This window comes from Vipera berus (assembly GCF_964194415.1).
Source record: "Vipera berus genome assembly, chromosome: 6".
Lineage (NCBI taxonomy): Eukaryota > Metazoa > Chordata > Lepidosauria > Squamata > Viperidae > Vipera > Vipera berus.
In genome coordinates this window covers 27,521,632-27,539,837 of record NC_138208.1, presented here as the reverse complement: position 1 = coordinate 27,539,837, position 18,206 = coordinate 27,521,632, and the positions used below count along the sequence as shown (strand labels likewise).

Genomic DNA, 18,206 nt, shown 5'->3' with positions numbered 1-18,206 from the left:
TGCTTGAGCAGGGGACTGGACTAGACCTCCAAGGTCCCTTCCAGCTCTATTCTATTCTAAATGAGGATGGTAGGAGAGAGACCGGGTTGTCGTCAAAAACGTTAAGGTAAAATACAACTAACATGAAATAAGAGTGGAAGCTATTTCTTCTGAATGGCTCCCTTCACGTTGGCTTCCTCCCTGTTTCTGCCATCGGTTTGTAAGTTTAGGCGCTGCAGAGGCAGGAATCGTATTGATTTTGGCCTCCGGGAGTAACCTTCCTTGCCAGTGCAAACCAAGAAGCAGAAGAGGGTTGTTAAGAGGCGAGGGACGGAGGGTGGGAGGGAAGAGGCTCCTCTTACAGCTGGGTTTGTTTACCGCTCAAGCCGAGTCTTAAATAGATGTCTGCGCGGAAACCCTGAGAGGGGGCGGAGGTTGAAGGGGACACGTTACTTTGGGAGACATGAATCATCCCAGAAGTACACAGAGCGAGATCGAGGCAGCAGAGAGCAAGGCTGGAGAGCGTGTGTGGCTTTGCTCTGCCCCTCTCAAGCCGCCCCCTGCTCCCTTTCTTCCCCAAACATGGCCGAAACCGGGGGCGGTTTTCTGGAGCAACTCAAGTCCTGCATCATCTGGTCCTGGACGTACTTGTGGACTTTCTGGTTCTTCGCCATGCTTTTTCTCGTCTACATCTTGAGGGTGCCTTTGAAGATCAATGACAATCTGACCTCAGGTAAGTAACGCACCTTTTTCTCTCCTTGCCTAACCTTAGGCCATCGGCTGTGCAGCTCCGGGATGGCTGGAAGGTGGCGGATGATGGGTTCTCTGGAGGGAAAAGGCGGCGAGGTAGAAATTTTATTTAGAGCCCACCCAGTTCCACGCTGCAGGCTGAAAAGCACCATCGCTCTTGATGGCAGAGAAGTGTAACGTTTTTCTTCTGCTCCTGTTGTACCTCTTAGGTGGTAAAATTGGAGAAGACTCAGGCTGGCTCTCTGCTCGGTTTTGGTGGTTTGCTTGTTTTTGTCCCCTGTTAGAAAGAAATCCAACCCCCGTCTTCCTACTATCTCCGTTTCAGCTGCGTGCGCCTCCACAGGAGGCATTTTTGAGTTGGGTATCATACTCACTTTTCTCCTTCCCAATTTCCTCGTGGAGAGAATGAGTGGGAACATTTGGGCAATCTGGTTGTGCCTGCTGGCCTGTTCTGTCCCAAACTAAAACTCTTATAGAAAAATATTGGAGGAGTGTTCCTGCACCCGGATGTGGCAATAACTATGCACATTAAAAGCCAACTAAACTAAAACAGTCTTTCCAGATCTTGTGTCTATGGATGTACTGGGCTGCAGCTTTTAAAGGTTTTGGTTAACATGTAGAGTGGGATAGGAGGAACTTTTAATCCTGTCCATAGGTTTAGTGAACAAAAAACTATGGAAGTTCTATTTAGCTACCATAACAATCACTACTGTAAGAGTTGACACGTTTCCTGCTCCATGAAAATAGTGAATAAACAGGGCTAACTAAAGCGTTTTGCAAGCTGCAGGGAAAGACTGTTAGTCCACTGCATGCCTACATAAAGAAGTAATCAAGTAATAATTGTAGGGACAGAATGCTGTGTATCAACAGCAGCAAAAAGTTATGACATGCCATACATAAGTCGCAGTCTGATTTTTCCAAGCTCTTGACAGGACTTGCTCCTTGCTCCATTTGATTGCCAGCAGCAGTGACACCATCAGGTTGTGCAAATAGGATAGTGGCCTTGTGGCCACTAAGATTTTTCCTTATCCATTTAAAAAAGTAGATATAAATATGTTACACCATATATCTGACACAGAATCATTAATACACCAATATTAGAATGATATGGAGATTAATGTGTTTTGTCATGCTGTTTTTAGAGCTTTGAAGTAGCATGATGTCAACATATAACAGGAGGTAACAATCAATAGGATTTTCTTTTAAATATTGAGTTATACAGTTTGAATGTATCCAGATAGTTGCATGAAATAACTCATAAATGCCTAAAAATTAGACCATGTAGATGAATATTTTGAGATGACTACTTTATAGTATTTTTACTAAAAATAGTGAAATGCACATGGAAGTTTAAAAATACAAATGCTGGCAGAAAAGTAGCAAGGAATGTTTGTTCCAAGAAGCAAAAATGTGAATTAGTGTTTGTTCACTTTGTTATGTGAAGTAAGGTATTGTGTGTGAATGAGAACCATTTTGGTGTAGTGCAGGGGTCTTCAAACTTGGCTGTTTTATGACTTGTGAACTTCAACTCCCAGAATTCCTCAGCCAGGAACGCTGGTTGAGGAATTCTGGGAGTTTATTTATTTATTTATTTATTTTTGGGACTTATATGCCGCCCTATGTCCCAAAGGTCTCAGGGCGGCTTACAACAATAAAAATACAATAATACAAAAGTTAAAAAGAATTAAACTAGCAGCCCCAATAATAAGTTAAAAACATTTTAAAAATCCCTGTCAGTCCAGGTCAGCCTGATGGAAAAGGAATGTTTTAAGGCCGTGGCGAAAGGACCGGAGATCTGGGGCCATCCGGAGCTCAAGGGGAAGTTGGTTCCACAGGGCTGGCACTCCCACAGAGAAGGCCCTCCCCCTGGGGGTTGCCAGCTGAACATTTTCTAGCCGACGGCACCCTGAGGAGGCCCTCCCTGTGTGAGCGCACTGGGCGATGGGAAGTCGTTCCCGGCAGTAGACGGTCCTGCAAATATCCCGGGCCTAGGCCATGTAGGGCTTTAAAGGTAAGTACCAACACCTTAAATCTCACCCGGAGGGCAACCGGTAACCAATGCAGCTCACGCAGGAGGGGTGTAATATGGGAGTATCAGGATGCTCCCATCACTACCCGCGTGGCCGCATTCTGCACCAGCTGGAGCCTCTGGGTGGTCTTCAAGGGCAGCCCCATGTAGAGAGCATTGCAGTAATCTATACGGGAGGTAATGAGTGCGTGAGTGAGTTGAAGTCCACAAGTCATAAAATGGCCAAGTTTGAAGACCCCTGCTGTAGTGGATAAGGGAAACAGGGAGACTGAGTCCTAATCCTGTCTTAGGCACAAAGCCAACTGGATGACCTTTGGCCAGTCATTTTCTCTCAGCCCTAAGAATGAAGCAATGGCAAACCACTTCTGAAAAACCTTGCCAAAGAAAAAAAAATCAGACATGATTGAACAGAAGAAAAAAATGCAGCAAGAAAAATACAAGCATTTAGACCAAGGTTTACATTGACAGACACTGCAAATCATTTGGAAAACAAAGGAGAAAGGAAAAACTTAAATATTTATTTTGTTTTTGGATGTGTTTTTCTTTTTCTTTTCTTTTTCTTTTTAACATTGATAATATGATAGAGACTTTGTTACTAAACTTAAAAATTCCTATTCCTTTTTTTTCTTTTTTAATATTGTGAAAACAACTTAATCTCCTTTGCATGGTATCTCTCATTTATTTTTTTTATTTATAAAATGTATTTGCTGCCCATCTTATATCCAACAACTCTGGGCAACAAACAATATTGAGCTTTAATTGTAACACTATAGTAACTTTCTATACATCTAACATCTTTTATCTTTATGTTCCATTGATTTAATTGTAATTTGGTTATTGTGAGCTACCTTAAATTGACAAGAATTAGGTGACACAGAAGTTTAATAAAGTATTAACTTTCTTTGAAAATATATTTTAAATACAAATGTGGGAAAAATTATGGCAGAAGCAAAGTGCCACAAGCTTGTCCTAACTCACACACAGACCCAAAAACATGCAGATGTTGTTGTGCCATTCTAATTATGTCACACAAAAGAGGCAGTCAACTTATTTTCCATTGGTCCAGAGGACAGGGCTGGAACCAATTGGTGAACAAGGAAGAAGCTTTTGATTGAATGTCAGAGGGAACTTCCTGACTATAACAGGCTGCCAGCCAGTGGAAAAGACTGCCACACAAAATAGTGAGTTTTCCTTTGCTGGAGATTATGGAAAATAAGCTGGATAGTCATCTGACAGAAAAGAATAATGCAATGCTTTTATTAAAAACAAAAGCAAGGTTTCACACTATATATCCATACTTTAGACTTAAATGTAAATCAGAATTTGAATCAAAAGTTACTAAAAGAAGACAAAGATGTATTTATTTCTCAGTCTAGATATGAATAACTTATTTAATGATTAAATGCATTTAAATACAGTTCTTAGTGGAACTTGTAGGCCAGGAAAAAAGTACAGCTATTTAGAATTGCCAAAAGGATTATTCCCTTTGTTGAAAGAAAAATCTTCATCAAGGTCCAGTCCAAGCTGGGAATAAACAAAATGGAGACTGCTTTAGAAATAAGATTGTGGTTTATTGAAGAGCAAAGCCAGACAGAAGCGTGACTTTGGGAAAACTGACCACATGTTGCTGGGAGTGGTGGGTTTTTGTACCTTCTTGGGCTTTTGAGGTTGTTTCCTGTTCCTGTCTGAGTCTTTGTATTTCCTGTGTCATGTACTTTGACCTGAGTCTGAGTGTGCCATTTTGGTATTGGTGGGTTAATCCTATTATGTTTCCTGTCCTTAGAGTTTGGGTGAGGGTATGTAGATTTTAGGGGTCTTTGTCCTCCTAATCTCATCAGTTTCTTCTAGCTTCCTGGCTCCAACCTTCCTGAATGAATTATTACATCTGCATTTCTAAAAGCTGGTTTCTGCTGAGTTTCTGCTTGGGGCTATTAAGAAAAACTGGGCTTTTTTGTCTTCAAGATCCTCTGGGAAAATATATTCTGCCTTTTTAATATTCACCAAAATATTTCTTTCTCTGTATTCTTTCCACAATTTCCCTTTGTACCATAAGAGTGTGGATGACACACTTTTACTGGCACAAGATTAAAAATTGATCTCATCAAGGAGACTTGATAAACAACTTTTAAACTGTTAATGCAAAAAAGGGGGGAGAGATACTAATAGAGGCAGCAGAAAAAGATCCCTTCAGTGGGTCCCAAAAGGGGGAACTTCCAACTCATGGAGATGTAAACGTCAGGGCAAAAGTTCTGTTAGGTGGGAAAGAAATTTATAGTGTCCAATATTCTGTGCCAATTATTTTCTGATGTTGATGCCACTTGGAGCTTCCAGTCAGGTTTTTGAAGCACATGCCTCCAAAATTCTTCACAGCCATGTTTTTCCTCAATAACCACTGGCTGCCCATTTCCAAGAGTTATTTCCTGCCTTAGCTCTTAGTTTAGTGCATCCAGGGTTTGTGATGTCCAATTGAGGTTAGCCAGTGTGCAAGCCAGGCTATTAAATTGCACACAGTGAGCCCTAGGACTCCCACTCTAACATAGTCAGGGCTTGTGCTATCTCCTCAGTGAGGGCATATGAATTATAAATCACCTGTGGGGGCCTGGTTCCCTTCCCTTTAGAATTTGCAGGAAGGTGTGCATGCAACACTTTAGTGCCACAGGGCAAGAACCGCCTAAGGAGCTTTACTGAAGGTAGGTGAAGGGGATAAACTCAGTGTGATTCTGAATGGTGTGTGTGTGTAGCTACTACTACAAAACAGGCAATGCAAGCATCCTGACAAATTTTCCTCCCACCAGACACAAGTCCAAGGTGTTCAATACTTACTGTGCCAACCATTCCCAAATGCCATCCCTCCATAAATACATTTAAATGACTTATTACATTACAAATGAGGCAAGAAATAAAACCTTACAATGAGTTTCTGCCCTCCCCATATTTTTTCAGTTGTCTTCTGAGGCTTCACGTGGGGGCCAATAGCTCCAGGACTCCTTCCTTTCTCTGCAGCTTTCCACAGTCATCTGGGGGGATGGTAGAACTTGGGAAGATCTGTTCCACTCTGGCTGCATGGTGACTTTCTAGTGGATGCCTGAATTCAAACCCTATTCTCTAGTTCAAATGGATGGAGGCAGCATCTGGGTCAGTGTACTCTACTTCCAAAGATTGTGGGGGTCATCTGTACAGGGCTGAAAGACATTAGAACAAGGTCCACCCCCTTTCTTGGTGAACTCTCCCAGAAGAGGCAGTACTGGTCAGACTTAGGCATGGAGAACAGAGGATAAGAAGTGAGGAAGTAGAAGGGGGGTTGGGTAGTTTGCAGGCAGAGTTTGAAAAGACATCAAGGTTAACATTGCAGATGTTAAGTAGATGGATAAAACCCACTTAAACACATATAGTAAAGGAAGAATGAAACTTTCCCTGTAAATGAGCTTAAAACATTCCCTCCTGACAACTTTGGGCTGTTCTTAAAAGTACAGAGAGAAAAAGAAAAAACAACATGTCTCTTTACCCTGTTTGCTGGCCAAACAAACAGGGTGAGGGCATTTCCCTTTTGGTAGCTTATTTTAAGCAGAATTTCTCACTCACTTTTCCATTCCATTTTCACACAGCCTCTCCCTTTTCACTAACAAAAGGTCCAGCACTCTGGCCAAACCCCCATGCTTTCCAGAATCTGTAATTTGAACAGATCCTTTCTGCAGTTAGGAAAGGGCAGAGGGAGCAAAATCCAACTGCGATTGGGAAAAGGGTCTTCTTACTCTCACATACAGACATACACACATTTCCCTGGCTCCCCTGGGCTTTAAAATAAAAATTTAGAGGTACTCATCTTCTTTCCAAAGCAGCCCTTGAGTTCAAACTCAAAACTCCTTTTACTACTGTCACTCCACATGGGCAGTGCCTGGGAAACCCATCCACAGACATAAGGTGTCTGTTGCCGGCAAGATAGGGCTTATCAGTCCCAGTCTATTGGTTAGGTTAGCTTGGAGTCCCATCTGGGTCTCCAAATTGTTGAAAGAAAAATCAGGGTCCAGTCCAAACTGGGAATAAACAAAATGGAGACTGCTTTAGAAAGAAGTTTGGTGTTTATTGGAGAGCAAAGCCAGACAGAAGCGTGGCTCTGGGAAAACTGACCACATGTTGCTGGGAGTGGTGGGTTTTTATATCTTCTTTGGCTTTTGAGGTTGTTTCCTGTTCCTGTCTGAGTCTTTGTATTTCCTGTGTCATGTACTTTGACCTGAGTCTGAGTGTGCCTTTTTGGTACTGGTGGGTTAATCCTATTATGTTTCCTGTCCTTAGAGTTTGGGTGGGGGTATGTAGATTTTAGGGGTCTTTGTCTTCCTAATCTCATCAGTTTCTTCTAGCTTCCTGGCCCCAACCTTCTGGAATGGATTATTACATTTACATTTCTTTTTTTTAAATATATTTTATTATTTTTTAAAATAACATTCTTTAGTGCTTAGTAAACAGCGTGTTTTCTGGGTTCATATGTTTGAAAAACAATAATTAATTTCTCTAATTCCATAATCAATATGTTAATTAGTAATATGTTTCTTTGATCTTCTCTTCATCCAATGGTATTCTTCTTTTATCAACATTTAGCAAATACATATAAAGTTAAATATAAACTTTTTCTTGTATTTATACAAATAACAGTAACATCAGCACATAGCATTTTTATCAGTTTATATTTCAGTTGTATTTATAGTAATCATCTTACTAAATCACTATGTCCTGTTTTCAAAATTCTTATTTAAACTTAATTTCCCCTCTGTATTCAAACCATTCTTATCAGTCATAGTTTTCTCAAAGATAGTAACATTTAAATATCCAACCTTTTCATTCACATACACCATCCCAATATTTTCACATTTCATATATTATAAAAATTACTATACTATTTGTATGTCTTATCTCTCTTACTATTAGACCCCTTTATATCCATAATTTATCTATTATTTTAACCATATTCAAACTAGTGTTTATTCATATAGTACTCCCTCAGGTAGATCGCATCAAATCTCTCAAATCTGATTCTAGCCTTCTATATCAATAATTTTTCCAAAGATCTTCTAAAACTGATTGTGATTCAAACAACACAGGAAGACATTGTTAATAAGTTAGTAGATGCTCTTGAAAGCATCCCAGAAAATATAGCACACTGTATAAAAACAGGTTTGTTTTTTTTCAAATTGGAAATTGTAAGATGAATTTTGGAAGTTGAAGTCCACACATCTTAAGATTTGAAAAAAAATAATAATCTGGTGTAGAGATTCAAACATTCATGTTTCTGATAATGTCTGTGGTGGAATCCAATCTAAGTATATTGTTCCAGGTGTAAAATTTCCTTGCCTGTAGGAAGTAAACATAATTAACTTTTTAATTTTTCTTTGGAAATTGAATTAAAAGTTATTTTAGATATATGTTTGTCTGAAATCTAAATAGTAGCAGTAGTAGTAGTAGTAGTAGTAGTAGTAGTAGTAGACTTTATTGTCATTTCAACAATATACAGTACAGTACACAGTGAAACGAAACAACGTTTCCCCAGGACCAAGGTGCTACATCAGATGACACGAATCAAAAGAAGAACAGAACATAAACTACACATAACTCCAAAGTAAAAACTTTAAAAAACTACAAATACAAGTATTTATAGTTCCAGTTTCTTTGTGTTGAGAATTCTAATGGCTTGTAGGAAGAAACTGTTACACAATCTGGATGTCTGAGCCCGAATGCTCCTGTACCTCTTTCCAGATGGCAAAAGAGTGAAGAGTGTGTATGAGGGGTGTGTGTAATCAGCCACAATGTTTCTGGCTTTACGGATGTAACGTGTGATGTAAATATCCATGACAGAGGGAAGAGCAACCCCAATGATCTTCTCTGCCATCCTCACTATTCGCTGTAGGGTTTTGCGATCCGAAACGGTGCAGTTTCCAAACGAGGCAGTAATGGAACTCCTCAGGGTGCTCTCAAAAGTCCCTCTGTAGAAGATTGTGAGGATGTGTGGTAGAAGCTGTGACTTCCTCAGTTTCCTCAGAAAGTAAAGACTCTGATGGGCTTTCCTTGTTATGGAACAGGTGTTGAGGGACCAAGTGAGATTCTCCGCCAAGTGAACACCAAGAAATTTGGTGCTCCTTACGATCTCCATGAAGGAGCCATTGATGTTCAGTGGAGAACGGTCATATTTTGTCCTCCTGAAGTCAACAACCATCTCTTTTGTTTTGTCTACATTCAGAGACAGGTTGTTGGCTTTGCACCAGTATATAAGCTTCTCCACCTCCTCTCTATATGCTGACTCATCGTTCTTGCTGATGAGACCCACCACGGTCGTGCCATCAGCGAACTTAATGATGTGGTTTGAACTGTGCATTGCTACACAGTCGTGTGTCAGCAGGGTGAACAACAGGGGACTGAGCACACAGCCCTGAGGGGCCCCAGTGTTCAGTATGGTGGTGTTAGAAATGTTATTTGAGATCCGGACTGACTGAGGTCTTCCAGTCAAAAAGTCCAGGATCCAGTTACAGAGGGAGGTGTTCAGGCCCAACAGGGCCAGCTTCCCCATCAGGTATTGGGGAATAATAGTGTTGAATGCTGAACTAAAGTCTATGAACAGCATACGTACATATGAGTCCTTGTTTTCTAGATGAGTGAGAGCTAGATGGAGTGTAGTAGAGATGGCGTCATCGGTGGAACGATTTGAGTGGTATGCAAACTGCAGTGGATCCAATGTTATGGGCAGCAGGGTCTTTATGTGCCTCATGACGATCCTCTCGAAGCACTTCATGATGATGGGAGTAAGTGCAATGGGATGGTAGTCATTGAGGCAAGACACAGATGGTTTCTTCAGCACGGGAACGATGATCATTGTCTTGAAGCACTTTGGGACAACAGTGGTGCTCAGAGCTTAAAGCTTTTTGGATTAAAATTTGGTGGAACATGCAGAAGATTTTTAAGAAAAAGATAAGATTTTTACCACAATTGTTTTTGTTGGGTATTATCACTGATTGTACTGTTATAGAAACTAAATTGATGCTGAATTTAATAACAGCTGCGAGACTTTTGGTAGCGCAATACTGGAAGAAGGAGGACCTGCCTACTATTGAAGAATGGACTTTGAAAGTTTCGAACTTGGCAGAAATGGCTAAAATCTTGGCATATGTGAAAGATCACTCACAACAGAGATATATAGTGGAATGGAGAAGATGGATTAATTATATTCAGAACAAATATGGGACTATAAAGTATCATTTAGCATTTGAATAGTTATTAGTTATTGTAATTAGAGGCTATATTATTTTTCTTTTCTATGGCTAAGGAGAGTTAAAGTGCAATAGGGTTTAAAGACTAATTATAGTAATTAGAATATATTTAGAGTAAGATTGTATGCTGTAATACCCTGTATTTGGCTCTGGGAAGTTGGGGTGTGTGTGTTGGGATGGGAGGGATGGGGAGGGGGGTGGGGTAGATGGGGTATATGTTTCAAAAATGTATTTTAAAACTTTTCAATTAAAAAAAACAGTGGTGCTCAGAGAAATGTTAAAGATGTCGGTGAAAACATCTGCCAGTTGGTCTGCACATCCTCTGAGCACTCTGCCAGAAATATTGTCTGGTCCCGCAGCTTTCTGTGGGTTGACTCTACTTAGGGCTTTCCTCACGTCAGCAGTGGAGAGACAAAGTATCTGGTCATTGGAAGGAGGTGTAGTCTTCCTTGCTGTCACATTGTTCTGTGCTTCAAAACAGGTGTAGAAACTGTTCAACACGTCTGGAAGTGAGCCATCGCTCTCACAGGCAGATGGTAATATTCTGTAATTAGTGATGGCTTGGATGCCCTGGCACATACGCTGTGTGTCGCCGCTGTCCGTGAAGTATTGGTGGATGCTCTGAGCATGTGCACGCTTTGCTCCTCTGATGGCCCGGGACAATTTGGCTCTCACTATTCTTAGGGCTGCTTTATCGCCTGCCCTGAATGCAGACTCTCGAATTTTCAATAGAGCACGCACCTCTCCAGTTATCCACGGCTTCTGATTGGGGTGTAAAATAATTTTCCTGGAGTCTGTAACATCATCAATGCACTTGCTGATATAGATGGTCACTGATGATGTATACTCCTCCAAGTCAATGGAGTCGCCGTTGGTTGCAGCCTCCCTAAACATGTCCCAGTCAGTGCATCCAAAGCAGTCCTGAAGAGCAGAGATGGCTCCTGCTGGCCAGGTCCTCACCTGCTTCTGTACTAGCCTTGAACGCCTGATGAGTGGTCTGTATGCTGGAATTAGCATAACAGAGATGTGGTCTGAATAACTGAGGTGGGGGCGGGGCTTCGCCCAATATGCACCCGGGATGTTTGTATAAACAACATCCAGCATGTTTTCCCCTCTGGTTGCAAAGTCCACATTTTGATGAAATTTAGAGAGCACAGTTCTGAGGTTTGAATGATTGAAATCTCCGGCAACAATAAATAATCCGTCAGGGTGTGTGTTCTGCAGTTTGTTAATAGTCCAGTAAAGTACACAGAGCGCTTCCTTAGCATTAGCGCTAGGTGGAATATACACTCCGAGTATAAAAGCAGTGGTAAATTCCCTGGGTAGATAAAAAGGTCTACATCTCACAACCATAAACTCCACAAGCGGTGAGCAGTAGGTGGAAACAAGGACAGAGTTTATACACCATTCTTTGTTGATGTAAACACACAGTCCACTGCCACAGGTCTTACCACACAGAGCTTCGTTCCTATCGGCACGAAACGCGGCTAACCCATCCAACTGAATAGTAGCATCTGGAACTCTATCACTCAGTGATGCCTCCATAAAAACAAAGACACAGCAATGTCTGTACTCACGCCGTGTAGCTTGCTGGAGTCTGATGTAATCAAATTTATTGTCCAGGGAACAAACATTTTCTAGCAAGATAGATGGTAAAGCAGGCCGACTAAAGTTAGCCTTTAACCTAGCATTTACCCCTGCTCGTTTTCCACACTTCTGCTTCCTCTCGCACTGCTTTCGATGCCCCCTCCTCCATCTGTCAGCTTCTGGTGACACCGGGGTCTGAAGGCCTGGGCTTTGGAGCAAGCTGAGGTTATGCAGCTTCCTCTGCAAATCTTTGGTAATAATGTTATTGAAGTTGTTGGAGTTGTTTCTGAGTTTCTATAGTGTCTGATGATGGTACACGTAAACGCCAGTTGCTCCGACATCCATATGTTGTGTAAGACAGCTACCACATAAAAAAGATAACACCACTTTGGATCTGCAGTGGCCTCTGCGAGCTACTGCCGCACCGCCATGTCCATGCCTGCTGTGAATACCAGTCCAAATGCAAAAGTTTACAACTTGAAGCTCTTTTAACATTTTACAATTATGAATGTAATAGTCACATGAATTATAATTTAAAAAGCAATCTTGTAAGTGGGCCAAAAATGTATTAAACAAATGCAAATTTCAGTTTAACAAAGAACATTTTGATGAATGCATATTGTTGCAATTCTTTTTTATCATTTTGAAGGTGCAGAATCTTATTTTTGCTATTTAAATTAATTACAAAGTATGATATATCCTTGTTACTGTGAATTTGCTCTTTTCTCATCTTTTCATATTTCTCACCTTCTCATCTTTCCTACTACCTTTTCCTATTGGTATCTTATGATTTATCACTTGTTATTTGTATCTTACTATTTATGATTGTATCTTATGACATCATTTTGTTGTTTGTATGTACACTGAGAACTTATGCATCAGAGACAAATTCCTTATGTGTCCAATCACACTTGGCCAATAAATAATATTCTATTCTATTCTATTCTATTCTATTCTATTCTATTCTATTCTATTCTATTCTATTCTATTCTATTCTATTCTATTCTATTCTATTCTATTCTATTCTATATGACATTAAACATACTGATTATTTGTGGTGTAATTCAGTAGAAAAATATGACAATCTGGGACTTCCATTTTTAATTCAATGTTTAACCCACCTAATGTTAAAATGATGTTTTAGGAGATTCAGTTTGAATATTTCTATTGTAAATAAGAATAGATAACAAATTTCAAGAACTCTGAACAGGTGGCTAAGTTTTTATACTAGTCTGGACACTAGAGGTCAGACTTTAAACACAATAAAAGTTAAAATTATTGACTCCCTTAGATTTCATTATAGGTAGGACTCTAAAAATATTGTATAATACCTTTAAAAGAGAAATGAGAAATTTGAGTAGGGAAAGGAAAATAAACAAGGAATTAGACTTCTTTTGTTTTGATCATCAGTGTGCCTATAAGGAACTCTCAGATGATCTGCACTATTGCTAAGCAGGCTGATTCCTGCTTCATCTTAATATGTTGTCAAATCTTTCTATAAACCATCTGTCACAATCTTTTAGAATATATAAATTGATACTGAACTGAACAGACTGTGTTTGGGAAAGGGATTATGAAATAATTGACTGATAACAAGCTACATTAAATGTACAATAACAAATGTTCCAGATAGCATATAGGAGACATCATAACATTGCCTGTGTCCTGCCATATGACACTGCTTCATAGAACTGACGCAGAGCATGCCCACTTTGTTGCATCTAGTGGGACAGATTATTATCTGGTGGGAAGAAGCAAATATAATCTCCCCAGTTTTTTCCAGAATTATGTTTATCTTGGCCCATGGCATTTATCTTGGTTCTATGCAAGGCTAGGAATGCATGGAATTGCATTACCTGTATAGGAATAGAGTCCATTTGATATCAGGTTAGTATTGGGTTTTTTCCACTTAACAGTCTAGCTTGAGGCCTTGGTGGCCTAATGAACTGAAATATTAATTCAAATCTTATTCTCCTTAGTTTTTAGATATCAGTTAAGATCAGCCAAGAGTTTCTACCTATCTGGATTATTTGAAGATTATCATTTCATCGCCAACTCTCTTTTATCTTAAATGAATTCAAACTCTTCTTACTCATAAAATACTTAAACTGCAAATTGTCAGAAAATTGACAATGGGCTGGACCAGTCACACTCTCATCTCAACCCACTTCACAGAACTTGTGAAGAAAATAGAAGGAAAGAGTATTATACATGTTCACTGCCTTGAGTTATTTATATAAAATAATAAAGATGAATAAACAAACTTAGGTAGCATAGTGACCGAGCAGTTAAGATGCCGGGTTTGTCAAACAGAAGGTTGGCAGTTCAAGATTTAAGTATCTTATGACAGAGTGAGCTTCCGTTACTTGCCCCAGTTCCTACCAACCCTTCAGAAACCATGTAAAAATGCAAGTAGATAAATATGTACCACTTTGGTGGAAAGGTAACAGCCTGCCTTGCACCTCAGTGTATAATCATGCTGGCCACATGACCACAGAAACATCTTTGGACAACGCGGGTTCTTTGGCTGAGAATCAGAGATGAGCACCACCCCCTAGAAGCAGACATGACTGGCAGGAGAAACCTTTACCTTTATAAGCAAGCTTATATATTTAAATATCAATATCAGTATGAAGTATCAATATGGAATATATTAGTGGTTACATGACTATAAGAATAAATTATTATTGAACTTTATCCAAGATTTATCTAGCATTGTTTTAGAACTCTAAAGTAGAATTAAAATCTGTTTTGAATGTGAAATAGGAAAAAGAAAAGTATATTGAATTTATCTCCTATTTTTTGAATCATTTCCTGCAGAAGGATTCATGAATGACAAGTGACTGATTTAAACATAACTTTGGAAATGTATTAAGTTGCATTGTAGTGTGTTACTTCAAAAAATGTACCGTAAACTGAAAAATTATAGATAGGCATATATTAGTTTCAAATCATGGCACTTTTTTCTTTTTTGTAATTAAATACAAAGAAGTTAAAGAATATGCAAAATAATAAAAGACGAGAAAAAGAAACAAGAACATACAAAATATTTATAGAGACTTAAATACATCAATACATTGAAACCATAATTCATTATAGTCATCAGTAACCGAGCTACATTAATCAATTCCGCAAACCACTTGAATAGTTGGAGCCATATGTTTGTTTTTCCAGTGCTAAATAGTAAGTCTTTGGACTATGCAGTAAGTTCATTTTCTTTGTCCATAAGTCAGCTCCCATGTCATAAATATCATAAAAAATGCAAATATTTCATTATTTTACATCTCAAAGTTAATATATGTAATTGTTTGTTGCTGAAGTAGAACAATATATTTAAATAAAGCATTAATTTCACTACATCTCCAACAACATAAACCAATGAGGTCATTTCTAAAACATTACTTCTGGTTGAAAAGGACGTAAACTGAAAATCTACTGGAATTTTTGCTTAACATAAAACTTGGAAGAAAAAAAGAAAAAAGATACACATTTAAGGAATTTTGGAATTTTTTTGTATTTTTTTAAAAAAACATTATTAAACAGACATCCTAATAGCTCTCTTCTTTCTCCCCCACAATCCTTTTGGCTCCCAGTTACTACATTGCTACTTGAATATTTTTATACTATGGGCATTATTACTCATTTCTTTTTTTATCATTCTTCCTAAAGCGAGACATCACATGATCACATTGCTTAGTGATTGCAATTTGGGCAATCCCTATTGCCATCATTAAGCAATTTTTACTAGTCCTTAGCTAAGGATTCAAGCCAAGCCAGGCCATTCTGGATTTGTTCCCTCCCAGCCTGAGCCTCAGTAAATTAAGGGATTGCCTCTTAACTCTTCTCCACTGCCTATCTCCCACCCCCACCCCCAAATCTCTTTCCTTCTGGTCTTCCTGCACCCTGCCTTGCAGAGTGGCAAATACCCCAGAACCAAGTGGATCTGGGACTGTTTCTCAGGCTCCAGGAAACTGCAGCTGCCCCATCCCAGCTCCAGTCATCTTTGCCACTTTGTACTCTGAGACCCCTTCTAATAACTGACTCTAGGATGATATATAACTAAATGAAACAATGATCATCCACAACATCAAAAATTCATTTATCTCTCATCTACAAGGGAGATGTCTATCATTATATGGTAGTAGTGCCCATTTACAGTCTGCAGAGGATAATTAAGCCAGACTCTGTAAAAGAAATAATGAAACTAATAGAACATTTCAGTCCCCAGTGTTGTGAAATGACATTACACAGTTATTTGTGAGCAAAGGAATTTCAAAGGAGATGAGAAAGAGAATGATCTGAATTAATGTTTATCCAGAGGCTTAATTATCTGTTTTTAATCACAATATATGTATGTATTAATTCACTGAATATTGCCAGGTTGTTGTGTTTTCAGCAACAGGTGTGTGTGCGTGCCTGAGTTATATCAATAATATAATTGTCATTATCTGTACTTTATTCATTTATTTTTTTTAATGACTTAATAAGTTCTGGCTTTCCAAACTGTATGTACTATATATGCCTGTAGGTGATGCAGCTCAAATTTTAGTCTATACTTACAATATAATAAGCAGTCTTGTTAAATGTGTAGCAGGCCAGCATGATTAATTTCTTGAATAAATATGAGAGGTTTTATGAATGTCCTAATGAACAAAAGTAGTAGAAGTTGGTTTCAAATGTTTTGTTACTAGGCTAGGATGGCCCCGGATCTCCAGTCCTTTCGTCGCGGCCTTAAAACATTTCTCTTAAATCAGGCTGACCTGGACTGACAATAGGGATTTTTAAATAGAATATTTTTAATTTTATCATTGGGGCTTTTTAGTTTAATCTTTTTTAACATTTGTATTATTGTGTTTTATTGTTGTTAGCCGCCCTGAGTCCTTCGGGAGATAAGGCGGCATATAAGTCCCAAAAATAAATAATAAATAAATAAATAACACCTTCAGCCGAGTTTAGGGGATGTCAATGTCAGTGTTCTCTTTGAAAGGGCTTCAGGTGTGGGTGTGTCAACTGAGAGGCACACCCATAGCTGAAGCCCTTATAAACTGAGCACTGACACTGACAACCTCGAAACTCTGCTGAAGGTGTTACCTAGCCTGGTAACGAAACATGCGGAAACCAACCCACAAGCTCGGAGAACGAACCTTCACCCTCATCCTACATCCAAGCTACAGATATTTGCCACTATTTAATTCAATTTACTATTACTTAGATGAAGCTGACTGTCCTTTAATAAAATTGTTCTGCTAAGACAGACTGATTTTCATGTTTCACCATCAAATAATGCCTAGAATTAGAGGCTGTGATTAGAGATAAGAATGCTTACAGATTTTCTTGTAATATGTTGCAAAACCCGTTTTTAAATAAACACACATGATAGTACTAAAGTTATTGGCACAGAGAAAGAATCTTTGAACAACTGCTGTCATGAGTGGACCAGGTAAAAACAGTATTTTCAACATAGCAATTAAGAATGTTTTAATTTGCTGAATGTATTAAAATTCATAGCATAATACATTATTTAATGACTTGGTGTGACAAATTGCTTAATTTGTCTATTCTCTGCTCTCAGATTGACTTTCTGTTTGGCAATATGGGAAGTTTCTATGCATTTGTTAAGTCAATGTTTTTCAAAGAAAATTTCCAAAATGGTTGATATATTTTTTCTTTAGAAAAACTGCACGATGAATCTGTGATTAGACATTATTTATAAAGAATGGGTAACTTGTGCATGCAGGTTATCTGTTTCTATTATTTGATGAAAAAAATCAATTTGGAGATGTTATTAAAATGCATTTTCTTTCAAGCACAACTTAATGCAAACTATTTTGTAATGCAACTCTATAAAGTTGATTTTATGGTTGCCAATACTTTCCTTCCCATCAGAATATTCTGAAATCAATTTTTGGTAGATTTCCTTATTTTTTAACTGTATTATTTTACAGTTTTAGAAATATCTTTGCCAGTGAAGAAAAAAAATATTATCCTAGCATAGACCTAGATTAAATAGTTGAGAAAAGCATTTGAAAGCCATGATGGAAGAGAAGTATAAAACATATAGTCAAGTTTTAGAGAAGTACAGGAATACAAAACATATATCTTGGTAATACTTAATCAGAAGTTATGTAATGCCAAACGAGAGCAACCTTTTCAGTTCCGCTGAATTCTTTATCTTTTTTTTTTCATTTTTCAACCTACTTCTTGGTAAGCTAGAAAAATGTGGGATAGACAGCTTCACCACCAGATGGATTTGTAACTGGCTGACAAATCGTACTCAATGAGTAGTCCTTAATGGTACTACATCTACCTGGAGGGAAGTAAGCAGTGGGGTACCACAAGGTTCTGTCCTAGGCCCGGTACTCTTCAATATCTTCATAAATGACTTAGATGAGGGAATAGATGGGGAACTCATCAAATTTGCAGATGACACTAAACTGGCAGGAATCCCAGTGGATGATCACTTAAACATGAGTCAGCAGCCAAAAAAGCTAATACAATCCTTGGTTGTATAAACAGAGGGATAGAATCAAATTCACATGAAGTATTAGTACCACTTTATAAAGCCTTAGTAAGACCACACCTGGAATACTGCATACAGTTTTTGGTCA

At 38.7% G+C, this 18,206-nt stretch overlaps 1 protein-coding gene across 4 annotated transcripts in view; it reads left to right on the top strand.

Annotated features, from left to right (window-relative positions):
* The first annotated feature begins 483 nt into the window (after positions 1–483).
* Positions 484–18,206, top strand: part of ST7 (suppression of tumorigenicity 7) — a 189,005-nt gene continuing 171,282 nt past the window's right edge. For 2 of the 4 annotated variants that reach the window (XM_081331183.1, XM_081331182.1), the window contains exon 1: positions 484–712. In XM_081331183.1, the coding sequence (XP_081187309.1) occupies positions 562–712 (151 nt within the window). In that variant the 5' untranslated portion in view covers positions 484–561. Of the gene's footprint in view, positions 713–17,002; positions 17,039–18,206 lie in introns of those variants that run through there. The other 2 variants (XM_081331186.1, XM_081331184.1) reach the window with 1 other exon arrangement.